General features: G+C 41.5%; 1 protein-coding gene across 3 annotated transcripts in view; it reads left to right on the top strand.

Annotated features, from left to right (window-relative positions):
• Positions 1 to 21,789, top strand: part of LOC139754204 (zwei Ig domain protein zig-8-like) — a 377,483-nt gene extending 355,694 nt beyond the window's left edge. For all 3 annotated transcript variants that reach the window (XM_071671440.1, XM_071671439.1, XM_071671441.1), the window contains one exon: positions 20,466 to 21,789. In XM_071671440.1, coding sequence (XP_071527541.1) covers positions 20,466 to 20,638 — 173 coding nt within the window. In that variant the 3' untranslated portion in view covers positions 20,639 to 21,789. The remainder of the gene's footprint in view (positions 1 to 20,465) is intronic.
• The last annotated feature ends 5,278 nt before the right edge of the window (positions 21,790 to 27,067 follow it).

A 27,067-nucleotide genomic window follows, 5' to 3' on the forward strand; every position in this document is an offset into this window, starting at 1 on the left:
TCCAGAAAATATATATTCGCTAACTGGGAAAATGTTTGCAACTTTACAGTTAATAGCAAGTAATTCACAAAAGCTTTCAGATAAGTGAGTGTTCCCTAGCCAATATACTCTCAGTGACTGAACACTGGAAACTGATAATGTTAACAATTTTTTTTTTTGTTTGTTTCTTTTGGTAGCATTACTGACAGTCTTGAACATGAAATTTATGATGGTCACGTTTGTCTGATATATTTTGAGAAGGAAATGTTGATACGTGTTAATGTGTATCTTAACTGAATATGATTACGAAGTACATTAAACTTGTAATTGTTTCTTAACTTCATTATGATTACGAAGTACATTAAACTTGTAATTGTTTCATAACTTCATTATGATTACGAAGTACATTAAACTTGTAATTGTTTCATAACTTCATTATGATTACGAAGTACATTAAACTTGTAATTGTTTCATAACTTCATTATGATTACGAAGTACATTAAACTTGTAATTGTTTCATAACTTCATTATGATTACGAAGTACATTAAACTTGTAATTGTTTCATAACTTCATTATGATTACGAAGTACATTAAACTTGTAATTGTTTCATAACTTTATTATAGATGTCCAAAAACATTTGGATCCCAGTATTATTATGTTCAGCGTGAAGATATGACCCATGCTGATACTGGAAAGTAATTCCAGTTTTTTAAGAAAACCTCAAAAACAAGCCAAACTTCAGGATATTTTTCCGGACATAAAACGTTTTGTTTTGATATAATATCATAATTGACATAACTAATGACGTAATGTAGATGACATATCTGATATAGTAATACAGCAGACATAACTAAGACAGTAATATAGTTGACGTAACTGTTATAGTAATATAGCAGACATAGCTAATATAAGAAGTATCTGGTTTACCTCTCACTATTACCAACTCTTCCCTTCCTCCTCCATGGTACTCGTTATTTGCTTCAGAAAAATTTTTGTTGCTGTAAACTCTTATGTTTAGCACTCGCTCTTCACTATCCTCTGAAGAATAATAAGGCAAGTGAACCTGGAACAAAGTTCTAGTTTCGTAGGTAGTTGAATGATGATGTACATCTTTGAAGCCTCTCCTACACAGGCAGTGCGCTGCTCCTACACATGAGCGCAGAGACAACTGTACCATTGATTACGTCACGTCATTACACGGAAATGAAATTATAGAGATATTTTGCACTCTCGATGGTTCCCAGATCATAACCTCATCAGCAGAAGTAGAAATATGTATTAAAAAGACTGATTCATGGAAGAAAGAAAAACGTACCCCTGATAAATTGTTTATAAAGGTATCATGTTTGGACGAGGCTTTAATAAAGCAGTAGTGGGTCCATGTGCTCGTCCCCTCCCTGCCACAAAGACCCAGATGCCAGCCATTTCATACAACTCAGACGACACAATCAAAATGAGGCATATTTTTGTTTCCGTTTCTATGGTAAACACTACCGCTTACATCAACAATAAGTGAAAAAAGACATAATTGAATTAGCGATCACGATAATGTTGCACAAAGCATTGTACTTTGAAAGAGACTGGAATTCTTGCGTACTTTTATTATTCGTAATACAACAGATTTATAACAGGCGTCTAACTGCATGGAGAAAAATCATTGAACACGGGAAAACAATGCAGCAATGTAAAAAGAATAGTAGTTTTTCAAAGCTGCTACATCCAGAATGAACTGGAAAAAGAGATTCGTCATAACGAACGCAATGCTGAAACAGCAGCACAAGTTTATTCGTAAACAAATGGAACTTTGTGGAAGCTCCTCAGTTACCCCAAGTCTTGAACCATCATTAACCCCTTCAGCACGACTTTGTTACAATGGCTTGACCTTAGATCTGACCTTCAAAGATCGTGCCAGAAGTCAGGCCATCATACCAATGTGGTCAAGGGTTCCTTAGTCATGTTCAAGGCTGGTACCTTCGTGCTCAAGGGTCGAGCGTACGTGCTACAGAGGTCACGTATGGAGAAGATTAATGACCTGACCATCCTGCCTGAGTTTGTAGCACAAGCCTTGTGCTGCACAACATCAGAGGCAATGTGGACGATGCTCGCCTGCCCCGCTGACTCCACACCACCTACCTAACGAACCTACGCTGACTGATTCCTGGTCCTGTGCACGATAACAGCTCGATATCAGGCTATCAAAGTAAACATAAGATAATGAGTTTTCGGCCATGGAGGATACTGAGGGGCCTGTAAGCCACTGACCGTACGTCAGACTTATGTTTCAGTTTATGATCAGATGCTGATGTCAAAAATGAAGATAATTATGGACAATACAACGCCAGAATATAAGAATGATTTTGTACTAAGACGAACACAAATGTTTAGACCACATTTTGATATTTCTGTTAAAGTTGCCTACAACACAAGGACTAAACTTCATTCTTGTGCAGAAGAATGCTGGTGCCCACACTGTGAAAATCTGGTATAGAAAAGCGACAAAGCACTTTTATTTTATACACCATATTCCATCACTGAGAGGGTGGTACCCTCTGGGACATGAGGGGAGTTTTCGAGTACCGGGACCAATTAAAGTGGTGGAGTGACAGGCTGGGTGTGCGTTATGGCAGAAACATTCACCCATGGGAGGGTTAGAGGTGGGTGCTGGAATGTAGGTTGATCCCAGAACACGAGTAAGGGTGCTAGTAGGAGACAGAAGCTTGTAGAACTGTAGAGTTGGGTGCTGGAATGTAGGTAGATCCCAATGTACTAGCAAAGGAACCACCAGTCCAGGAGGAGGAGAACTTACAGGCCGCCACCACCCCGTCATCCCTCCGTAGTTTTCTCAGACTGCCCCCCAGGTACTGTCCGGCCTGAGCACTATTATAGGGACGGAGTGAGACTAGCAGCTGCAGCAGCACTGCTTCCTCACGTGAGAGGCACGAAGCCACCGCTCGAGAAGGAGTTGGAAGAGAAGCATCAGTAGCCCCGGTCCACCACCACACCACTACCTGCTGCTTTTCAGGAAAAAATCAGGTTATACAAACCCAGACTAAGCATGTTACTGCAGCCTCCATAATACGGCTATAGGAAAGGAACTTTTTGTCCACTTTGATACCGTCGTGCACCAAGAACAGGGTATTTGATGTGAAGAATTTATTATATGTATGAATGATAATTGTATAGATTGCTTCGGAGCTTTTCTGTGATTATATTGACATCTGTGATTACATAAAAGTCGAAAGTAAACGAAGTTAACAGCATATCAAAGTCGTGAGACACTGAGCTGAATCTTCATGTTTCATGAAGGAACAACGCGAGAGCCAGCAGCCTGGTACTAATACCCTCACCATACCATCATCCCACGTACGTACATGAGGCAGGCACTCAGTCCGTCGGGAACAAATAAAAGCACAAACGACACACACACTTATTATGAATGATTCATAATGTGTAGAAATGAAGTCACACAGAAGGTGAAGACTTTCATGGTTTACAGGATTGTATAGATACAGCATGGAAAACATTATAACGCTCAAGAATCAATATATATATATTTTTTTTTCATACTATTCGCCATTTCCCGCGATAGCGAGGTAGCGTTAAGAACAGAGGACTGGGCCTTTGAGGGAATATCCTCACCTGGCCCTCTTCTCTGTTCCTTCTTTTGGAAAATTAAAAAAAAAACGAGAGGGGAGGATTTCCAGTCCCCCCGCTCGCTTCCCTTTTAGTCGCCTTCTACGACACGCAGGGAATACGTGGGAAGTATTCTTTCTCCCCTATCCCCAGGATATATATATATATATATATATATATATATATATATATATATATATATATATATATATATATATATATATATATATATATTCTTTCGTTTCCTGCCGCCCGCCAGGATAACATCATTCAGTTATTATGTAGTGTAAAGTTTATTGGGTTATATTGTGTTTGGGTCTGTCAACCATGCATGGTGTCACCAGAGGGTCGGACCCCAACGACTATATCATCAATAGATACTAATGCTTGTGCTGGCAATAATGAATTCCAATTAGTGTTTTATATGATTATATAACTGCATGACACCATGCATGTATGTGACAAAAATGTGCCTGTATTATAAAGCTCACCTCAACATGTACGTGGGTACTGCTATTATTGTAATAGATGAATCCACCAACTCTAATGTCTAGGCATGTTGATACAACGGTAGCACAGTGTGGATGTGTGTGTGGGTGTGTGTGTCAGAAGTGGAGGGAACAAGGAGAACAGGGAGACCAAATTGGAGGTGGAAGGATGTGGTAAAAAATATTTTGAGCGATCGGGGCCTGAACATGCAGGAGGGTGAAAGGCGTGAATGGAATGGAGTGAACTGGAATGACGTGGTATACTGGGGTCGACTTGCTGTCGGTGGACTGAACCAAGGCTTGTGATGCGTCCGGGGTAAACCATGGAAAGGTCTGTGGGGCCTGGATGTGGATAGGGAGCTGTCAGTTCGGTACATTACACATAAGAGCTAGAGACTGAGTGCGAGCAGACGTGGCCTTTCTTCATCTGTTCCTGGCGCTACCTCGCTAACACGGGAAACGGTGATAAAGTGGGGAGCTGTGGTTTCGGTGCATACACATGACGGCTAGAGACTGAGTGTGAACGAATGGGCCCTTTTTTGTCTGTTTTCCTGGCGCTACCTCGCGGAAGCAGTGGGTAGAGATGCTGTTTCCTGTGGGACGGGGTAACGCCAAGAATGGATGAAGGCAAGCAAGTATGAATATCTATATGCATATATATATATATATATATATATATATATATATATATATATATATATATATATATATATATATATATATATATGTGTGTGTGTGTGTGTGTGTGTGTGTGTGTTTGTGTGTGTGTATTTAATGGGCCATACTTCGTCTGTTTCTTGGCGCTACTTTGCTGACGCAGGAAACAGCGATTAAGTATAATAGATAATGAATATATATATATATATATATATATATATATATATATATATATATATATATATATATATATATAATGAGAGAAAATTATTTTTAGTTCAACATGTAAACACTATGTTGTTATGGATGTTTATTTAATCTATTTTGATTTCCGTGCGGACCACCTGGAAAACTGGTCCCTGGACCACTGGTTAAGAACCTCGGCCATAAAGCGTACCAAGTCTCGTGTACAGAATGTACTGAAGTTGTAAGCCACAGTGAGGCTGAGGACTCGTGTGCAGACTGCCACCTCAGTTGTTGGCAACGGTGAGGTTGGTGTATGGTGTGACCCTAGCTGCTATGTGACATTCTTCCATGGCTGAATGATGATGCCATCAAGACGCTACACAGATCCGTCTGACTTAAGGATATTGGATTCGCTTGCTCCTGGAAGCGTCGCTGTAACAAGGATGATCTTGATGAAGTCGCTGACTTCAAAGTGTCTTGTGAGACAGCATCACTACTGCAGCTGAAGGCGTAGCGTCCTTGATGGGACGGCGTCCCTGTACACTGATACATTCATAAGTTGTGCGGGTAGGGGGCAGCGAGTCGACATGCTATAACAATACGGAGAGCTTGTGGGTCGAGCCGGGTGCTTAAGCGAGAGTTTGGAACTGTCGGTAGGAAATCCCTGGTACGAGGGCCTCCATCTACCACAAGACGGGCTCTCTCTCTCTGAGAGGAGGAGTTCGCTCGAGCATAACAGAAGCGAACTGCTCTGAAACGTGTGTGTGTCCCAGTTAATGTAGTTAATAAGAGGGTGTAGAAGAGGGGGGCTGTGCGATTGTCCTGTGAATTAAGTCAAGACTGTACTTGCCAGTAATGGAATGGTGACGATCTGATAGAAATTCAGCCATTAGCTGGCTGGATGCGGCAGGGGCGGATAGCAGAGCAGGTAGGGTGATGCGAGAGGCTGTGTAAATCCCAGGAGCATCCATCCTGCATAACCGGTGGTGCTTCTTGCTTCGAATCGATTCCTAGACTCTGCAGCCAGCCACAGCTCACCCAGCTGTTCATCCACCACTCGGGGCTGGTCGATAAATGGGCATCTGGCTTATGCTGAGGTGTGTGTGTGTGTTTGTATGTATATATATATATATATATATATATATATATATATATATATATATATATATATATATATATATATATATATGTGTGTGTGTGTGTGTGTGTGTGTTGTGTGTGTATGAGAAGACACGGTACAAAGGTCAAGAGACGAGGCAACAGAGTTTAAGACTTTCCATAACACACAAATAGTTAACATAAAGGAAGATCGCATATGTCCCTGTAAATATTCCTCCCCGTATAGTGCAAATACTGTGTAACCACACACACACACACACACACACACACACACACACACATACACATACACTATCTCTGACACACAGAAATTCTAAAGTTCGTGGCAGAATATGACCTACTGGTGTTTAACACCTTTGCGGCTCCATATCATTGAATTTCTAAAGCCATAACTAATGACTACATTATTTGTAAAGAAAATTACAACAAAATGACTATCGTCAGAGGGTAAGGCAGAGTTATGGTCGGTATTCAAAGTTGGCTCGAAATTCAAAAGATTTCGGCAACAAATTTAGTCGAGATGGAGGAATTGTGGATGAAATGTGTGAGAGAGTTGAAGAGCAGGCAAATTGCTGGTTCGCTGAAAAACGTATTGAGAGGTAATGGTATCAATACTGGGTACGGAGGGGAGTGCTGCAAGCAATGGGGCAACTTTAATGCACTCGTATGCAAGTGGAACTTGGGGCTGGAATAGTGCAGTGGTTGCCAGAGTATAAGTGGTTGAATTAGACCCTGATGAGGCCTGCTGCTACACAACACCGAACGTGGAGAGAAATAAAAGATTAGCCAACGGTGGGAAATGTTAAGTGGGGAGGGTGATGACCCAGATGACAATGTGGTAGGAGTGTCCATATAAACAGGTAATGGATAATGAGACTGAGCCAGCATGATTGTGTGTGTGTGTGTGTGTGTGTGTGTGTGTATAGGGTATAACAATATGGATAGGACTTTTCTAAGGAGTGTTGAGGTGGTTCCCCATACCAATAAACCCTCAGACACATATCCTGTATTGATCATGAGGTATGAGAGACGTCACATATGTAAATATGGTGTTATAATCGGTTGTTAATTCTGAGCATAAAAGGGAAACCTTGTTATCATATTCTAGAGGTAAGGTTTACATGCCCACATCTTTTCTGTGTGTGTTTATGATGTGCAGACAACTGTGTTGTGGATATACAGAAACTAGTCACGTTATGTATTGCCAGGTCGTATCATCGAAGTGGTTTTACTCTCTATGGCCAACCAGGAATCATTTGACAGTATCTCTTGTAATATGATAATATTTCCAACTGAATTATTTGTCACAAAAATCAATCGGTAATCAGGCACATAGGTTATAGCTTCTCTTATACATCACTATTTCTGAAGTAATTGTAGATGGTGGTACTAGATGGTGGTACTGGATGGTGGTACTGGAATGGAACTTTGAAAATTAACTCTACTCTTATTTTGTTTTTATTTCTTGCGTGGTGTGCAAGATGCTGTTGGGGCATACGGTGCTGCCTGAGTGAGTATTGGTCCCTCAGGGTTTCGTTGTGTTGCTTCAGGTTTTCTTCAGTCTGAAGGTTTTAATGACACAAGATGTTTTCACTGTTCATATGATTTTACGATGAAGTTGTTCCCATGTAATGTCGTCTTTCATGCCTGTGTCACTTGGAATGTGGTCATGATGACGTGTACCGTGGAAACCTGACTGTGTAGTGAAGATACGACCAATCCTTTTGTTTATAAGGAGAACCAATGGAAACTCGGGTGTGTTTTCTTTGTTTGATTGTTGTTCATGTTGTACTGGAATCTTTGTCTTCAATTTTGTTTGATGTATTTCTCTCAAAATGTTGTTCGTCATTGTGTTAAGTCATTTAAAATTTCTTCGTTAATTTCCGTCGTCAGACTTACACTTTAACTTCCTCTGAAAGTAGACGGTACCTTGAGATTCTACCTTCAGGTGAGAGGGTGGGTGTGTTCACCACACAGATCCTCAGTTCAACTTACGACAGTGAAGTAACCCTGGATAACATGAGGGTGTATCATCCGGACGGAACCAAGGTAATCCCTCCCAGCGGTAAAACACACAAATCTGAGGCCGTATCCAGTAAAGCCGAATGAGAGAGTTAAGTACCTTCTGCATCTGTACAGATGGATATCACATTTTATCATTTCGATGAAGTTATAGATTTAGGTCAGATAACTATCATGGTGAGAATGGTAACAAAAGTCTTCCCTCTTACTGATCTTCGTGACATCATCTCTCTTCAACCACCCTTTTCTGTACGACGCAGTGTTGACTCTCTCTCTCTCTCTCTCTCTCTCTCTCTCTCTCTCTCTCTCTCTCTCTCTCTCTCTCTCTCTCTCTCTCTCTCTCTCTCTCTCTCTCTCTCTCTCTCTCTCTCTCTTCTCTACAGGTATTATTTTTGGTCTTTGTTCTTGATGATTACCTGCGAGTGTCCTTAACACCAAGGCACACGTCTGGTTGCTGATTCCTACACGTTCTGTGTGGAGGTCGCTCGGTCACTTCAGGACTAACTTATGACACCTCCTTCCTAGAACAGCTAAGGTGTCCTGTTCTCTTCCCTCTGCTGATCCTGTAGTGGGAAAAATAGGCAAAATCTTACAGGGAAGTAGCGGAAGAGAAATTCGAACACCAAATGTAATAAAATCCTGAAGAGGTTTAGCACAGTAAAACGAATATTTAAAGGAAACTGTAGACATAAAGATAACATACTGTTAAGAGGAAGAACAGGAAAGTGTAAAGGATTAAATCTAGATAGGCAGGAAGTGCTTTTGAGGAGGGTGCATTTGAGATTAAACGTACGTTGAGATGTTAATACGAAGGTACAAGAGTCGTGATGGGCTGAAACGTGAAAGCAATACGTAAGATGAATTAACTGATATAAGAGTGAATTCCTCTTCTCTAAGTAAATGATATCAAATGGATGTAATGAAAATATTTAGAAGAGTTACTATGAACAAGAAATGACTGAGAAACTGTGTGATCCACTCTGGGATATGGCGGCAGAGAACAAAATCATCAAATGTGAGACAGGAGACGAGATGTGTTGGAACGTCAATGGTACTATAAAGCAAAGTATGACAAGACCCGAGAGTGGATGAGGCAACAGTTGAGATTCTGAACGGATGATGATGACAATGTTTTGTTGCATTTCTTTAGTACCTCTTGATGACAAGAGATTGGACTGATGAAGTGGTATTGGCACCGTGTACAGACGAAAGTAGAACGTATGTAGAGATCATACAGGACTAGTTTGTTGAAAACTTGTGAAAGGGTTTGTAATAGGATCATAGCAGACAGAATTAAGAATGTGACACTTTAGCATCACATTCTAAAAGAAGGGTTTATAGAGGGGTGAGCGTGAACACAACAGATATTTGCCCTGGAGGTTATACGTTCATAAAATCCTGGGAAAGGGAAAGAGGTAGTGTGTCGCATTTAAGAATTTCATAAAAGCGTATCACATAGTGGAAGCAGAAGGGGCATTTGATGAGTAAATGGAGCTGGAGGGATATTGCTGGGGGCTGCAAGATCATTTCATTAGGCACAGCAGCAACAGGACAAGGTGGCTGGTTCGGCCTTCAAGCTGCAGTAGAACAGGGATGTGCTGTATCACCTCTGGCGTTTAATTTTCATTATGATGGCATGTGAGGTTGTTAACGAGTGGCACTTTGGAGAGAAGATGTAATTTAGCTGATGCAAGAAAGGGCTGCAGTCTTGAGATGCTGCTGTGTTGATGTTACGTAAGGTGATACAAGTACTCGTAGGGCCCTGAGATGGTACAACACTTGTAAGTGGGTTGTACAGCACATTGTGAGCGATACAGGTACTTGCTGGTGATATAATACTACTGTAGCAAGTTAGGTGGTACAGTAGCTACTTCATAGTAGAAAGCTTTGGATACAGGAGAGTAAATCAACTTTTTAACAAAGGCAGCAATATGGCTGTAAAATAGGATTGAATGGACAAAACAAGACAAAATTGAAGTGAATGATTTATAGCACATTGAGAACGTTATCAGTATGGGGCAGAGAGGGAAGCCGCAGGTGTGATAGTGGTGGAAGGTAGGCTGTGAGAAGATACGTCAAAATACAGTTTCATGTGAGGAGAGAACTCACTGATGAGACTTAGATGTGAAGGTGTAATGTTACGATGCCCGACAACGTAAGACGATTAAATGACGATAAGCTGTTGATCGAGTAATATGATAGGTGGATTATATAACTGAAGTAAACAGAGATGTGGCAATACAATATAGTTCATGCTAACGACGTAATGGATATAAGAGTATTGAAAAATGTCATTAATGATTACATTTTAAGATATCATTTACGCGGCTCGTATTAATCTGGTATTTGTCGGCTGGGAGAAGCATGCTTATATATATATATATATATATATATATATATATATATATATATATATATATATATATATATATATATATATATATATTATCCCAATTTCCTTTCATGTTGTCTATTTGCTTTTAGTCAGTCCATTCGCGTCCATATAATTTTTTTCTTAAATATTGAAATATTGTGTTCCGTTACTCTCATTCTTTAAGGCCTGTACCTTCCAGCACACAACACACAAAGGAAAAAATATCTTTTAACTCAGTTTTTCAAAATGGCGTCCAGTCGCCTCTTTCCCTGGTATCCTGACACGCCCGCCCGTAGCGGGCCTGCCCCACACATCGTCAAGTGTGACATCATCACCACCATCATCACTATCGTCATCATCATCACCATCGTCATCATCACCACCATCACCATCGTCATCATCATCACCATCGTCATCATCACCACCATCACCATCGTCATCATCACCATCGTCATCATCACCACCATCACCATCGTCATCATCATCACCATCGTCATCATCACCACCATCACCATCGTCATCATCATCACCATCGTCATCATCACCACCATCACCATCTCATCATCACACCATCACATCACTATCCACCACCAGTCATCCATCATCACCACATCACACACACTACGTCATCATACACCCCTCCTCCTTACACCAGTAAACACCACAATGTTCACCACACCATCGTCATCATCAACCCATCGTCATCATCACCACCATCACATCGTCACATCATCACCATCGTCATCATCACCACCACCATCATCGTCATCATCACCACCATCATCACCGTCATCATCACCACCACCATCATCGTCATCATCACCACCACCATCATCGTCATCATCACCACCACCATCATCGTCATCACCATCATCATCACCACCACCATCATCGTCATCATCACCATCACACATATCGTCATCACGTCATCATCACACCACCATCATCGTCTCATCACCATCTCACACCACATCGTATCATCACCATCTCGTCATCCCATCATCTCATCATCCCTTATCGTCATACACCATATCCATCGTCATCATCACCACCATCACCATCGTCATCATCATCACCATCGTCATCATCACCACCATCACCATCGTCATCATCACCATCGTCATCATCACCACCATCACCATCGTCATCATCATCACCATCGTCATCATCACCACCATCACCATCGTCATCATCACCATCGTCATCATCACCACCATTACCATCGTCATCATCATCACCATCATCACCACACTACGTCCTGGGTACGACCCTCCCTCCTGGTAGCCCAGTAAAACAGCTGCAAATGTTGCTGACTTCTGGGCGACCGACTGTATGTGACCTCGCTACGTAGATGCAGCAGTTCAGAGGTGCTAATTTTTCACCGTAAAACCCGAGATGATTAATATGGGAAAGCAGTTTTCCTCATAAGAAATGCATAATACTGTACATCCACCTTTTGTGCTTTGTACTGTGATGACGTAATTGTCTTCTGTTGGTGAACCAGGTCTTCAGAGCACCTGTCTTCAGAGCACCGCGGGGCATAACAAAAATCTTTTCCAAGTGATCCAGGCATGAAGTGTGGTACGAAAGCCTCCACAAACCGTCTTTTTCAAGAAAAGGTCGGATCACGTCTAGGTCTGGCATTTTCCAGGATTGCTGCCATCATTTTGAAATGACGTCCAGTAAATCATAATCTTGCCTCATTCTCGTCGTATTTCAGCCACGATATTTTGCAATACTTTTGTCTCTGCTAAGGTGAGGAGAACCTTTAATCCTATATATTCCCACACATCTCAGTGCATATGTTAAACGGAAGCAGGTGCCTGACTTACCATAACGAAGTTAGTGTGGAAATATTCAGAAGAGACCTTACAGTCTAGCAGATTTACAGTAAACAATTTACTACAAGCACGAAGAACGAACTGGAACTGGACGAGCGACTCGTGTCTGGAAGCCTCGCTTGGCCAGTTCCTTCAGGAACAGTGAGTCAATCAATGTCTTCTCAGAATTTGCCATGAGTTCAGCAGACATATGGAGGTCTCACATATTCTTAACTCAGTGCCATCCACAAATGCTACAGTGTTACTATCTCTGAGCAACATGTGCACAGTGACTCTGCATGTGTCCTGCTGATACAAACTTTCTAATACGCGGTACAAGAGAAGAACGTGTGGAGTATATGGAGTGGAATCATCTGATCCATGTGTACGTGTACATGAAACGTGTCAGGCCACCTCTCGCTCACCCCGCTGGAGCAACTACATGTGTCATGTTCCTTGTTTAACTGTCATGTCCAATTTTGTGACGGCATTGGCTATACTGACTCCGTCCGATGAAGGAAAGCGTTGCTTTCTCAAGTTCTCCAGTTCGCTGTTACTTAACACCGAGGCAGCGTCGCATCCACTAAATTTATAGAAAAAGGGAAGTGCATTAGCAACGCAAAAGACAAACGCTTGCAAGCCTGAGTGGGATCCAGGTAGTTCACACACACACATCACGCGCCCTTGGTCCTGCCTCGGTACTACACACTCGCCTAATAACATTTAATCCTTGAGTGATTTGTACACCAATCAGAATCCGGGTCCCCATATCCCCCGGCTTAGCTTACCCTTACTGACGCCCTCACTCTATTCAGGTGCGGTTCCTCTAACACCTGCAATCAATTTAGTAGTATTTAGTAAACCAAGTTACATTAATGTGAGGGCTGATTTATTCTTTTAAGGGGGGGGGGGGATTGATTCCCACTTTATGTATGATGTGATTGGCCTCAACCATTGTGGTCTGGCATTGTAGTGACACCACGAATTACGACACACTCTCCAATTTGCTTAATTAATCCTCCATAATGTAATCAGCCTGATTACGCTGATTAATGCAACAGTGCCACACCCTTTGTAGTAGCTCTGTATTCCTTCCATTTCATTGATTATCATAACTTATGTAACATCCTGAATCCTGATCAATAATCCACCCTCTTTCGCTTTCATGTTCAAGTAACCAAACAATTGTATAAACTTATTCTGTTGATGAATATATTCTGCCGCATTCTTCAGTTAGCAAATTCATTCTTATTGCTGTAAAGAGCAAGAGAATCGTACTCTCCAAACATCGGACGCACCATTTACATTCACCCACACTATTACTTTGTTAATACTTGCAAAATATATAGATTACATTACCGTAAAGCAAAAGACCTCTGGAACTGACCGTTAAGACGAACAAAGTCCCGGACATTTTACATCTTCAGGTTTACGTTTAGAAAAACTGAAAGTTGAGTTTCCAGACGATCATCGTCCAAAACACTTGGCTTCGCAAAGACTGAGCCTCCAGCCAATCTGTCCTGGTCGACCGACACACCTGGGAGATCCATGCTGCCAGACCCCGGAAAGATCCAAAGTTGAGTGAATAAGAAAAAAAGAACCTTAGTTTCCAAAATGGTATACATATGAGTGCAAGATCATCGACCGGTACTCAAATGCTAGGTCAGGTCAACTCAGGTCAGATATGTAATGTGGAGTATTATTCTCCAGGTGCAAGAGAAGATACTGTTAAGATCTACCTGCTATATATGAGTCAGCTCTCAACGAAGAACTAAGATCACTTTGAGCTCGCTCATGATTTCGTGTGATTATCGTGATATAGTCAGTGTAGCTTTCCTCTGGCGTACGAAAGATAAAGAAAAAGGTGGACTTTGGAGGTTTTCTTCCTCGCTCAGACGTAAAGCGATTTAAGCTGTAAAGTGACCTACAGTTAGTCTGAAGGAGCCTGTCTGTCTTCCACAACTTTAATTTTAAAAGTTGAATGTGAGAGACAAGGCTCCAGTGGGCCAAGGCCAGTGCCGTTAGGAGGACATGACACACAAATGTGGGACAACATTAATCCAGAGATCATTTGCACAGAATTCATTCGAGCATTATTATCTTGTATCAGTACCTGCTGCTTCGTCTTTCCCCGAAGGTTTTTAACTTTGTGGTTTTAGTTACACTAGAAACAGTAGCACGAGAGTTGCAGTGTTTGTAGTGACAAATTGAATGAGCAGTTATATTGCATACCACTCGTGGGTTACTCTCTTAAGTCTAGTATGGCATTGTACACACCTCTACACACTCGCATATCTAATTCAGTATAAAATATATAGAAGACATGGGAATTTGGTCTAGATTTAGCTAATTTGCAAGGAATAAGAATTACTGTTGCTTCCATGCCAGATGTTCTGTATCGCCACGTGAACTCAAATCTAACAAAAGACTTTTAAAACGTCTATTGTTAATGAAAATCCCATTTCGTGTCTCTTGACCAAACCATAATCTAATTTTTCCTCGATGACTAAGAATAATTTCTCTCACGTAGTAATAAGACTGATCTCCCACATGACAAATTAAGGCTCGTCACGCCCTATCATCTCAAAGCTCACCTACTCCCTTGACTAATCTGGGTGTTAGGGCCTCTTGCTCCCTCGGTAAGTTAAGAACTTTAGCCAACTCGAAAAGTTAATTGCATTTCCCGTTTGTAAGATAAAACTTTTCCCCTTTGTTAGTTAAATGTTTTTACGTCCTCAGGAATATATGACTGTTCTTTAGTAACCATAGACCTGCCGTTCGTGTTTTCATTCAAATAACACTTCTCTCTCTTCGGGTATTGTCTTCCATACAAGCAAGTTTAACAAGTTTTCCTCTTGATGAATTGTTATGAGGACTGATTGTTGTGATTCCTCTTACTTTCTTCGAATAACGAAGCTGTGTAATGCCCTTCCTTCCTTTCGTCTTCCCGTCCTCCTATAACAGCTGAAAGAAACTAACAAATGATTAACGACAGAACTAATCCAGGAACACCTGAGCCACATGTGGTGTGATGCCCAAGTACTGAGCGACTATGATGATAACAACCACTTGATACATTTCTAAAGTGTCTGTGCGAGTTAGTCTTATGCATAACATTTTGTTTATTACGCACGTGTGATCGAGTGGGGAAGATATCAGAAACTCACTTAATATTTACTTTAAAGTTGTCCTCTCAGTACTTGACCGAGATCACTTATGACACGATGACAATGTGTGGCTTTGTAGCAAGAACATTGACTCCTAGAAAGCTCATGAAACGTGTGTTGGTGGGTGTGTTAGTAGAGTATTTTGAGCGCACGTGGTTTTGTTGTCTTCGAAATTACAGACTTGCTGTTTGAGACTCTCAGTGGGTAGTTTGCTGGATTACAGTTTATCTTACAAAAGCTGAAACCAATCTTGCTTTCGCTAGATTTTAGATAAAAAAATTTTGTGATTGGTATATGGCCTCGCTCTTTTCTCTTAGTAAGTTAACGATATATTTCCTTCTTAGCGATTTGCAAGGTGGATTCTTACTTTGTCTTGCCTTGTGGTATGTCAAGATCTGTGTTGGCCTTTGTTGAGTTTAGGTATGTTGCTACTTCTGGCGATTTAAGACCTATTGCATCTATTGTTAAGATGTGTTTTTCATTTTGCTAAAATTAGGAATAGATTTCTATCAACCAATTAAAGAAAGGCTTCCCTCTCAAGATGCAAAATGACTTCATTGGGCGAGTTAGACTTGTCTTCTTCACTGGTAAGTTCAGAATAATTTTCCTTTCTTGATAGGTTAAGACTTGTCTCCGTCTTTATTACAAGTGTCTTTTCTTTTGATTAACTTATTCCTGTGTTCGCTCCTGATGTGCTAAGTCCTCTTGCTAGAGTGAATCCTCGCTCATACTTTCAAGTTCAGATCTCCATCCTTCGTGGTAAGGTGAAGCCTATCATTATTGTTGGTAAATTGGTGTGTGTGTGTGTGTGTGTGTGTGTGTGTGTGTGTGTGTGTGTCATCTCGGCGGTAGGGTAAGGTGTGCTTCCCCTCCTGCATGTTGACATCCATCTTCTTTTCCCCAAACTTGAGACTTGTCATCGTGCCAGTAAGTTGAGCCTTTACTTCCTCGTAGCAGGTTGGGACAACGTCTGCTTCACAGGGAAGCTGAAACCCGTCTTTTCTCTTGGCATGTTGAAACTTGTGTTTCCTCCCGGTAAGTTGAGATCACTCCTCTCTCTCTCTCTCTCTCTCTCTCTCTCTCTCTCTCTCTCTCTCTCTCTCTCTCTCTCTCTCTCTCTCTCTCTCTCTCTCGTCAAGATCTGCTTCCCCTCGGCTAAGATGAGTTCCGTCTTCTCTTCTCTGAACTTAATAGTAATTTCTTGCCCTCACTATAAAGGCCTTTGTTCCTCTACCAGCTCTTCGTTCCGTGGGCGGCGGATCGTTACTGAGTTGGAAAGAAATTAGGCGGAAGAATATTGTGTGTGGCGTTGGGTCGGCCGGAGGTGGATGACTGACTGCACCAGTATACATACCATGGTCACCATGTCCACGTAAGACTTACGTCATGCCCACGACCATCACCTTATATCTGATAGTTTTTACCTTACCCGACAACATCTTCCCCATACCTGTGATGATCTTTCCATAACCATCACCTCCATCACCATATGAAAGAATAACATCACCAAACCAACAACACCATCACCATACCTACAACACACCATCACCATGCCTACAACACCATCACCATACCTACAACACACCATCGCCATACCTACAACACCATCACCATACCTGCAACTTACCATCACCATGACCGAGAATAACGTGTGTATCCATACCTGCCTCACCATATGTCACCTCTACACTGTAGGTCACGTGTCATGTTTTGACCTGGTATCTTGTGTCATCAGTTGGTCATAGGTTGTATGTCATCTGTTGACCCGAGATCATATAATCTTTGATGCTAAGGACATAGGTCATGTTTTCAGCCAGAGTTTATATTATATTATATATATATATATATATATATATATATATATATATATATATATATATATATATATATATATATATATATAAGGAGGGCAAGGAATAGAGTGAATTGGATCGATGTGGTATACCGGAGTTGACGTGCTGTCAGTGGATTGAATCAGGGCATGTGAAGCGTCTGGGGTAAACCATGGAAAGCTGTGTAGGTATGTATATTTGCGTTGTGTGGACGTGTATGTATATACATGTGTATGGGGGGGGTTGGGCCATTTCTTTCGTCTGTTTCCTCGCGCTACCTCGCAAACGCGGGAGACAGCGACAAAGCAAAAAAAAAAAATATATATATATATATATATATATATATATATATATATATATATATATATAGTAGGGTTGAGGGTCAAGTCAATTGGGAGGTGAGTTTGAATGGAGAAAAACTGGAGGAAGTGAAGTGTTTTAGATATCTGGGAGTGGATCTGTCAGCGGATGGAACCATGGAAGCGGAAGTGGATCATAGGGTGGGGGAGGGGGCGAAAATTTTGGGAGCCTTGAAAAATGTGTGGAAGTCGAGAACATTATCTCGGAAAGCAAAAATGGGTATGTTTGAAGGAATAGTGGTTCCAACAATGTTGTATGGTTGCGAGGCGTGGGCTATGGATAGAGTTGTGCGCAGGAGGATGGATGTGCTGGAAATGAGATGTTTGAGGACAATGTGTGGTGTGAGGTGGTTTGATCGAGTAAGTAACGTAAGGGTAAGAGAGATGTGTGGAAATAAAAAGAGCGTGGTTGAGAGAGCAGAAGAGGGTGTTTTGAAATGGTTTGGGCACATGGAGAGAATGAGTGAGGAAAGATTGACCAAGAGGATATATGTGTCGGAGGTGGAGGGAACGAGGAGAAGAGGGAGACCAAATTGGAGGTGGAAAGATGGAGTGAAAAAGATTTTGTGTGATCGGGGCCTGAACATGCAGGAGGGTGAAAGGAGGGCAAGGAATAGAGTGAATTGGAGCGATGTGGTATACAGGGGTTGACTTGCTGTCAGTGGATTGAATCAGGGCATGTGAAGCGTCTGGGGTAAACCATGGAAAGCTGTGTAGGTATGTATATTTGCGTGTGTGGACGTGTGTATGTACATGTGTATGGGGGGGGGTTGGGCCATTTCTTTCGTCTGTTTCCTTGCGCTACCTCGCAAGCGCGGGAGACAGCGACAAAGTATAAAAAAAAAAAAAAAAAAAAAAATATATATATATATATATATATATATATATATATATATATATATAAATCTTGTTGTCCACGAGCCGCAGGTGTGCTGATCTGTATTTGTATTATGTCAGTGTTGTATATCATGTATGTCAAGTTAACACATGTTCTCTTTTAAGGTTGAGTTAGAACTTAGGTTCTGACCCGTAAATAGCATTGTGTCCTCCGTTCACACAGGTAACAGCGGTTCAGAGAACATGTGATTATCTACAAGTGTTGAGAGCCTGGGTGAGAATAATGAGCGGAGATAAAGGTGTAGTGCCAGAGGCTGACACTGTCAGCCTCGTCGTGCTGCTGGCTGCGGCAGCCAATGCCACTTCTGCCATCCCGACTTATTCCTAGCAAGAAATTTTATGCAAATTGTCTTTTTATTCAGTTTCAGTATTTCGTAGGATTGCTCTCCCGCCATTGTAAGACAGGCAGAACATGACCGTCGCTGCTGAAAATCATTTTCTTTAAAGGTATTGGCGATTGAATATTAGGCTGGACCTGCCGTGGAGTTGTCGCTTCTGGTCATCTCATCGCAAATTTACGATAATAGTATTGGCCATGAAACTGACTACATTATGATACACTTCAAAAGTACTTCGACCTTTATGGCGTTTTGCACAATAGGTGGAAAATCACAAGAGTGAACATCAGAAGCTAGCCCGAACAGCCTCTCCCGTAACCCTGGCCTCCAGAGATGATGTAGATTTCAGACATGACTTTATGTTTGTGCAGGAAAAGACGCAAATATGTCATGCCAAATTTTATCAGTGCCTTACCACATTATAAGAGAAAAGTAAACTTTGAATAAAGTGAATCCAATAAGACGTTAAGTAAACATGAACCTTCCAGACCTGACATAATTGAAATGAAACGTGACCTGTGTTGGTACATGACCCGACCTCTGATAGACCACAACAGTCATAACACGACGGCTCTGTTCTTATTCCTTCCTACCAGTCGTTCCCATGTGCTTCAGGCTCGTACTTAGCGAGGTCAAGTGTGTCCCAGTGCGATATTCTAAGTCTGGTATTGTAAAGGAAATTGTGGTAAAAGAGGACGACTTATATTCCAGAGCAACCAGTAAGCAACAACGTTCGTCCGTGTACATTGTAATTACTGACACGATAGTGTACGATCTACATAATAATATCAGCTCTTCATGAAGTAAAGGCTGAAGTAAATGCGTCACAGTCAGAAACACTAACAGCTACACCACTTGCCGTACGTACTGTACTGTCCTGTGTATTGTATTACACTAGGTTACGTTATTGCATACTCCGCTGAAAGGGTCTTATATTTTTACTTATATCTTCGATTTTGCATTAGTTTCCATAGGCTTAAGTAATGAGTTACAAAAGTAACAGATGATTGCTCCTGCCAGCACATTTTTAATCGCATTTAGATAAACCGTTAAAGTCATAAGTGCAACAGAAATCCGCTAAACTACGTAGTTTTCATATGTATCACATACCTTTATGTATTCACACACATATATGTATCACATACGTATATGTAGTGTATTCACACACGTATATGTATCACATACGTATATGTAGTGTATTCACACACGTATATGTATCACATACGTTTATGTAGTGTATTCACACACGTATATGTATCACATACGTATATGTAGTGTATTCACACACGTATATGCAGTTTTAGGTTTCCCCGGGTCGTAAAGGCTTCCACGAAGGATTTCTATAGCGATTTTGCAGTGAATAGAAACTCGTAAGAAAAATCCAACTTGCTAGAATGCAGTGTGAGTTGTAACAAGAACTGTGGGTATGGAGCCCAGCTGTGGAACCATTCCATCTGGTCGCTGAGAATAATGCTTCCGTTTTCATCTAGTAGGTCGTTAAACAACTACTTTTGATGCAGACACTTTGGTCTAGTATAAAGGTGTTAAAGCATAATGCAAGATTTAAAACCTGTCTTCATGTCTGCTTACAGGAGAAAAACATGCAGCTCTCCACAACGGCCAGAACGACGCAGGCTCGGTGGAGCACACCAACACCGCCTCTGACTCCGCCCATTGCACCTCCAACATGCTCCTGATTGGCTGGTCGCTACTGCTGGTGCCCATGACCAACTTCGTCATCCTTAAAGTCCGATGTAGATCGTGATGATGAATTATCAAGAGGACATATGCCATTAAATACTGTATGTGTCTTACGATGTTATGGACTAGATGTCGTCTGAGTGTCATATACACAAATGATTTGTAATATAAATCTTGCTGTTGGGTGTGTTAAGGAACTTCAGATGGAAAAGATAATTCACGACCCAACTTAAAGTGGATCTTGCTAAGTCTGTGTGTGTGTCGTTACTGTACCAGTGTGACGTTGTGTTGGGGTTCACACGCATGTGTGTCAGCCAGCCACCTACACAGGATAATTCATGTTATGATAAAGGATTTACGTAAATGTTTGATTATTCTAAGACTTTCATAATGGAGAGCTTAACACTGTCCTGTAAGCCCTGTTAACAATTGTTTGTGTATATATTTACTATTAGTTGGCTGGGGTTACGGAAGGAAGCCTTGCACCGAAAGCGACCAAGAAAACATTCACGTGCGGCAATGTACCTGTGAACCACTGATCTTGGCGATGGTCCAAAGAGACGCCCTGAAGTTCAACTGTGTGTGTTCACCTCTCTCTCTCTCTCTCTCTCTCTCTCTCTCTCTCTCTCTCTCTCTCTCTCTCTCCTTTAGATAAAAAGAAAGCGAGGACAAAAGTTTTTCCTGAGTTTCTCAAAATACCGTTTGTAAGTTACGATGCGTAGGATAAGTACATTCGCAGTGGGAAAATTCATTTCAATCATGTTTATGCGAACACGTTTTGTATGTGTATGTAAATAAAAATGTGTGCGTGTGAATGAGGCGTGTGTTTGTGTGTCCGATGACACGTATGAAGTAGCCTTTACTGTAAATTGATGTGGCTTAATGCTTAAAGTGTAGGAAGTTTGGCTTGCAGTCTGTTGTTAGTTGTAAGGATTATATTCTTAAGGTTTAAAGTTCTGACCTCTAAATGTCAACACTAAATGGAGAGAGAGATTTTGACATGATTAAGATATTATCAACTTCATAACATCAGTTGCTGTACTAATACAAGGAGTCACAGTGAATGGTGATTTACGGAGGACAGTCCCTTACATACCATCTTTACAATTATGTACATATGAGCTAAATCTAAGATTTTGTTTTGTGAGAATGAGTGTCGAGACGGGTGCCAAAAAGGAGTGTATTTTTTGTGATTAAATGCTCAGTGTCCAAGAACGTGTTTTCATACCCTTCTAGTGCTTGGTGTAGAGGCGTGACGGAGCCAAACACAGAAATATTATACAGATGAACGTATCACTTGTACGACTAGCTCAGGTGAGGTGGTGGATGGTGAGTGCAGCCGGCATGTTAGTTTTCATCATCCGACCGACCCATGACGTGAGGACCTAAAGTGGCAGATGGGTCGTTAGCATCGTACAGGTGTAGGCAGTTGTACATCTTCCTGCACACACACTCCTGCATCACAATGTCACCCTCAGCTCTGTCGATCTGAGACGGATTGGCTGGTAATGACTGTCATGTCATGCCGCACTCGTCACCAGGGTTGAGTCATGTCCACTAAGAGAGACAACTGTTGAAGACACAGTCGAAGATTAGTTCCATCTTTTGGTGGCGGAGGAGAGAGTTTGAAATGCTTGATAAAGTTTTCGTGAAAATTTTAACTCTCTCTCTCTCTCTCTCTCTCTCTCTCTCTCTCTCTCTCTCTCTCTCTCTCTCTCTCTCTCATATCAATGTTCTCGTACATCGTCGCCATATTAGTAAACCACCAGAACCCAAGCCCAGCGCTTGTGCCTATTGGCTGACTCAGCTGACGTAAGTTAGGGGGAGGCACTACAAGTGGTTGAGGTCGGCCTTCATAAACAACACTCGGGGAGTGGTGGTGCTGGCTGGAGTATTGGTGGAATGCTCAAGCTACACTGGAAGCTATAACTCAGACAACCGCTTCCGGGATGTTTACTGGGGCCCCCCGCCTGCTGCCCAATTGATTCACAAACCTAATACGACACCACCGCCCCTTGCAATGGATTTCTCTTTGTTGACTATAATGGATGAGTGTACGTGAGTATTGGAGAGCAGGCGTTAGCCTGTTATTGTGCTTCCTGTATATAAATGTTCCGCTTTGTATGTGCCACGAAACAGGTTCATGTCTGTGTGGTTTTTACTTCACAGTTCTTATATATATATATATATATATATATATATATATATATATATATATATATATATAATGAAATAAAATGTGATCTTAGGTTATTATCGTGCTGGAAATTAGATAAACTAACAAAGAAAATATTCTAAGTGAACTCCGTGAGCATGAAGAATTATAGTCTCTGGCCTGAACTTCACCTCGAGCGTGGTACCAACATGCTCAGGGGTCGTGCAATCATGCTCAAGGGTCGTATCATCATGTTCAAGGGTCATCATGCTCTGGAGGTTAATCAGATCAACTCTGTGTATTGTGTGTTCCGCGTCTGGAACTATGCATGATCGGCAGTAACGCACGAAACATTAACGAAAGATTATTTAATAATTCGTGTATGGACGGCTCCCACACGGGGACGCAGTTGACAAGTTGCTTTCCAAGAAACAGTTCCTGTAAATAATGTTTTTGTAACAACTCACACAGGGGAAGTTGACAGAGGAACAAAGAAAATAAAAGACTGTCTTAAGTGAATTAATGTTGAGAATAATGAAAAGTCCTGCCGTCGAGAGAATGAATAGTCTCTTTACGTTTGGAAGATTATAACTATTTATTTCGTAAAATGGTCAAATCTCTCATGTGTTGTAGCTTGTGATTTCAAAGCGCAAAGCTTCATGGGGAGAGTCACCTCAACGTAGTTATGTAGGAGTTGTTAATCATATTCGTCGTGCAACTTGAATTAGAATGAAAATTTAGCTGGATAAACTTGCGACTTACTTGTAAGCAGTTCTCACGCATGCCCAGTTAAACTATTCCTTTGAGATTTAACATTCCTTGACTTTCGCTTGGTGTTACAGAAGTAACACATTAATATCCAGTTTAATTTAACTGCACCAAAGTCACCGTAAACACAAGCTCCTGCTTACCGCAGCAGAAGAGCCGCTGGGTCGTGTGGCCAGGTAGAACTCTGTACATAACGTAACTTTTTGTCAGGCGGAGAAGCAGGTGACTTGCCCCTCCACCTAATCCCCCCAGCCTGTCTAATGCGGTTATCACTGAGGAACTTTATGAATTTAAACCTTCATTATGGATGCGGAGCGGACGGTGCACGAGTACACTCCTCTCAACGCGTCGCAAAGTGGCTTACATTTACGCGGAAGAGAAATGTTTCCCGCCATGATGTTATCAAATTGTTGATAGTGTCATTGTACATTGAGGACGAGCACTTAGACTGAAGGCTGATGGAACCTAGACACTTGAGTAATGTTCGCAACACGTAATGTCATAACAACTATTTTCTGAAAATGTAACAAAATAGTTGCAGGAAATGACTAGGTATAGTTCGTAAACTTAAGCAAGCCACTAACAGAAGAACCTTAGTTTACAGACACCATACAAGTTGCAACAGGAAGTGACGGTATCTGCTCAGGTTATGGAGAAACTGAGGCGGTGTGAGGTGGCTGATGACCCAGTAAACTAGGCCACAGCGACTCAGTCATGCGACCAGGATTATTCAAGGTATGTAAAGTGGGAGTGTTTCCCAGTATGTGCGGCACAGTATTAACGCTCACATGCATCTTGCTGACCTGAAGGTGACCAGCTTCCAATATTTCATTATAGGACGTATAGATTAAGAATCCAACTGAGGAAAAATCAAACCTTGGATAACCCAACACTCTCCTCTGGTCATCACATTTACTAACTTGATCCTCCCGCCCGACCCCCACCTGACCACGTTATACACCTTCGAAAAAAATTAATATATATATATATATATATATATATATATATATATATATATATATATATATATATATATGTATATTTGTTCCTTATTTCAGTCTTCCTGAGGATATGAGATATCACGAAAGCGCTCGAATCTTCGTGTTTTCATTTTCCATATTCGTGAATCATGTTTTCTTCTATAATTTGTCTGTATAATCTTTAATATATTTCTTTCCCACTTATATGTTTCATGAAGCTTATTCTCTTTGGCATGGGAGTAGTGCATTCCTGTCCGTATATAATGTGGAAATAAGACCGTAAAACTACTCATAATGCACCCTTGGTAAATGCCATGCAAATAGCCAACATTACGGAGCGTTCTGGTGGCGTATTTCTCATGTGTTGTTATGAGTTTAATTTCAGTTTTGCATGTTCAAACCCCAGGCAGACTCATCTGGGGTCAGAGACTCAAGTGGTCATGGTGTCACAATTCTTTTGACCACGTCAGCATAACCCTTGACCACGTCAGTATAACCCTTGACCACGTCAGCATAACCCTTGACCAGGTCAGCATAACCCTTGACCACGTCAGTATAACCCTTGACCACGTCAGCATAACCCTTGACCACGTCAGTATAACTTTTAACCACGTCAGTATAACCCTCGACCACGTCAGTAATGACCCTTGAACTCAATTACACGACTCTTTACTACGAAAATACAACCATTGACCGTGAGAGTAGGACCCTACACCACGCTGCAGCCCTTGAACACGTGTGACCCTTAAGCACGACGTTATGATCGTTGGGTGTGATGCCTTGCCCTTTGACCTAACCATTTAGCGTCAGGTCGTCATACCTGAGAACTTTAAAAAGGCAAACATTTATACTTGATGATCTTGCTGTCAAGCTCAAAGGTAAACCAAACCTGCTCGGAGGTGCTAACATCGTGCTCAGTGACACCCCTCGAGCACAGTCGTCCTCAAGGATCGTACCGTCGTCCTCAGGGATCGTACCGTCGTCCTCAGGGATCGTACCGTCGTCCTCAGGGATCGTAACGTCGTCCTCAGGGATCGTACCGTCGTCCTCAGGGATCGTAACGTCGTCCTCAGGGATCGTACCGTCGTCCTCAGGGATCGTACCGTCGTCCTCAGGGATCGTACGTCTTGCAGCGGACGGACGTTTGATAACATCAATGACAATCACAGTTGTGGTGAGGGTACATCTGCTGGCCTGATGCTCCTGTAATACCCACACACTATCCCATATTTCGCGGACTTACCATCGATTATGACGCAATTATTGGACAATTTAGCATAATTTTCGGATATGAAAGCTTCATTACGTTGTTATTCAGTTTCAAGGAGGCTTTTATATTGCTTCTCGAGGCATCATAGTCTTTTGGGGAAATATGGTCATTATGAAGTTCTCAGGAGACAACGTTTACGTTAGTTGTTTGGCAAATGTTCCTGTGGAACATCTCTTACTGTATTTCCTCTGTATATAACTCTGTTTTAGTGCTCGTTAACTGAAACTTCATGACTCGCTCACATTACGCCTTTGAGAATATGAGAAGGTCTTCATTGGAGAATTCTAAAACAAATATCGGGTAGGAATTTGAGTGGCAATGCAGTGTGGTTTAAATTTGTAACATTACCTGACGATACAATTATCATATATCTTGTTTACTTCATTAGTATATTTGTGTTACCCAGTAAGACGATCCGTGTTGTTGGGGAGTTGTGGTTGTGATGGGTATCACCAGGGAGGGGCAAGTCTATGGGATTGTACAGGCAGACAGATCAACCTTGGCACGATCACAGCCACTCCACCAGATCGACTCCCAACTTATCCATATAACTCCCTATTGCCTCATTCTTTGTCCCCTGTTTTCTCTCCATACATTTATGTACCCTGTCAGTGTTCTTATGCTCACATCATATCAACCCTCCATTCTTTACTTCATAAAGAAATCATTTCTCTGTTCCATACTTCCTTCTGACGCCCGGTTCTATTCCTGAGCAGCCTCCTCATCCCACATCTCAGTCTTGGGAAGTCTCTGTGAACCACTTGCTCAGTGACGACTGACCTCTGGTTGATCCCGTTCATTACGGTCGGGTGACCTGTAAACTTGAACACGTTCCCTCACATATCAGTGTTAATATATTTACCCTTGATCACTTCCCTTACTGCTCCTGCTGTTCCTCATACTCTCATCATATTACGACAAATTCTGTCATGCTGACAAATTCTGTCATGCTGACAAATTCTGTCATGCTGACAAATTCTATCATGCTGACAAATTCTATCATGCTGACAAATTCTGTCATGCTGACAAATTCCTGTTCTTTATATAAACGATATTCTCTGACATTAATAATATTTACATTCAAAATATTTGATGCAAAATATAAAAAAAATTCAGATTAATTGGAAATGGAATATGGGAAAATTCAGAAAAAGTTTGAACCAATACTGTGGTTTCCTAATTCCCCTTTTTCAGTGAGATTTGGTGTGAAATTTCATTACGCCATAAAAAAAAACATCAAAATCAAATTGTAACTCATAAAACCCGCCTGGTCGTGAGGGCCACTCGGGCAGTGGTAACAAGGACAGTTTGCTCTCGTTG

Source organism: Panulirus ornatus, chromosome 16, assembly GCF_036320965.1.
Source record: "Panulirus ornatus isolate Po-2019 chromosome 16, ASM3632096v1, whole genome shotgun sequence".
NCBI lineage: Eukaryota > Metazoa > Arthropoda > Malacostraca > Decapoda > Palinuridae > Panulirus > Panulirus ornatus.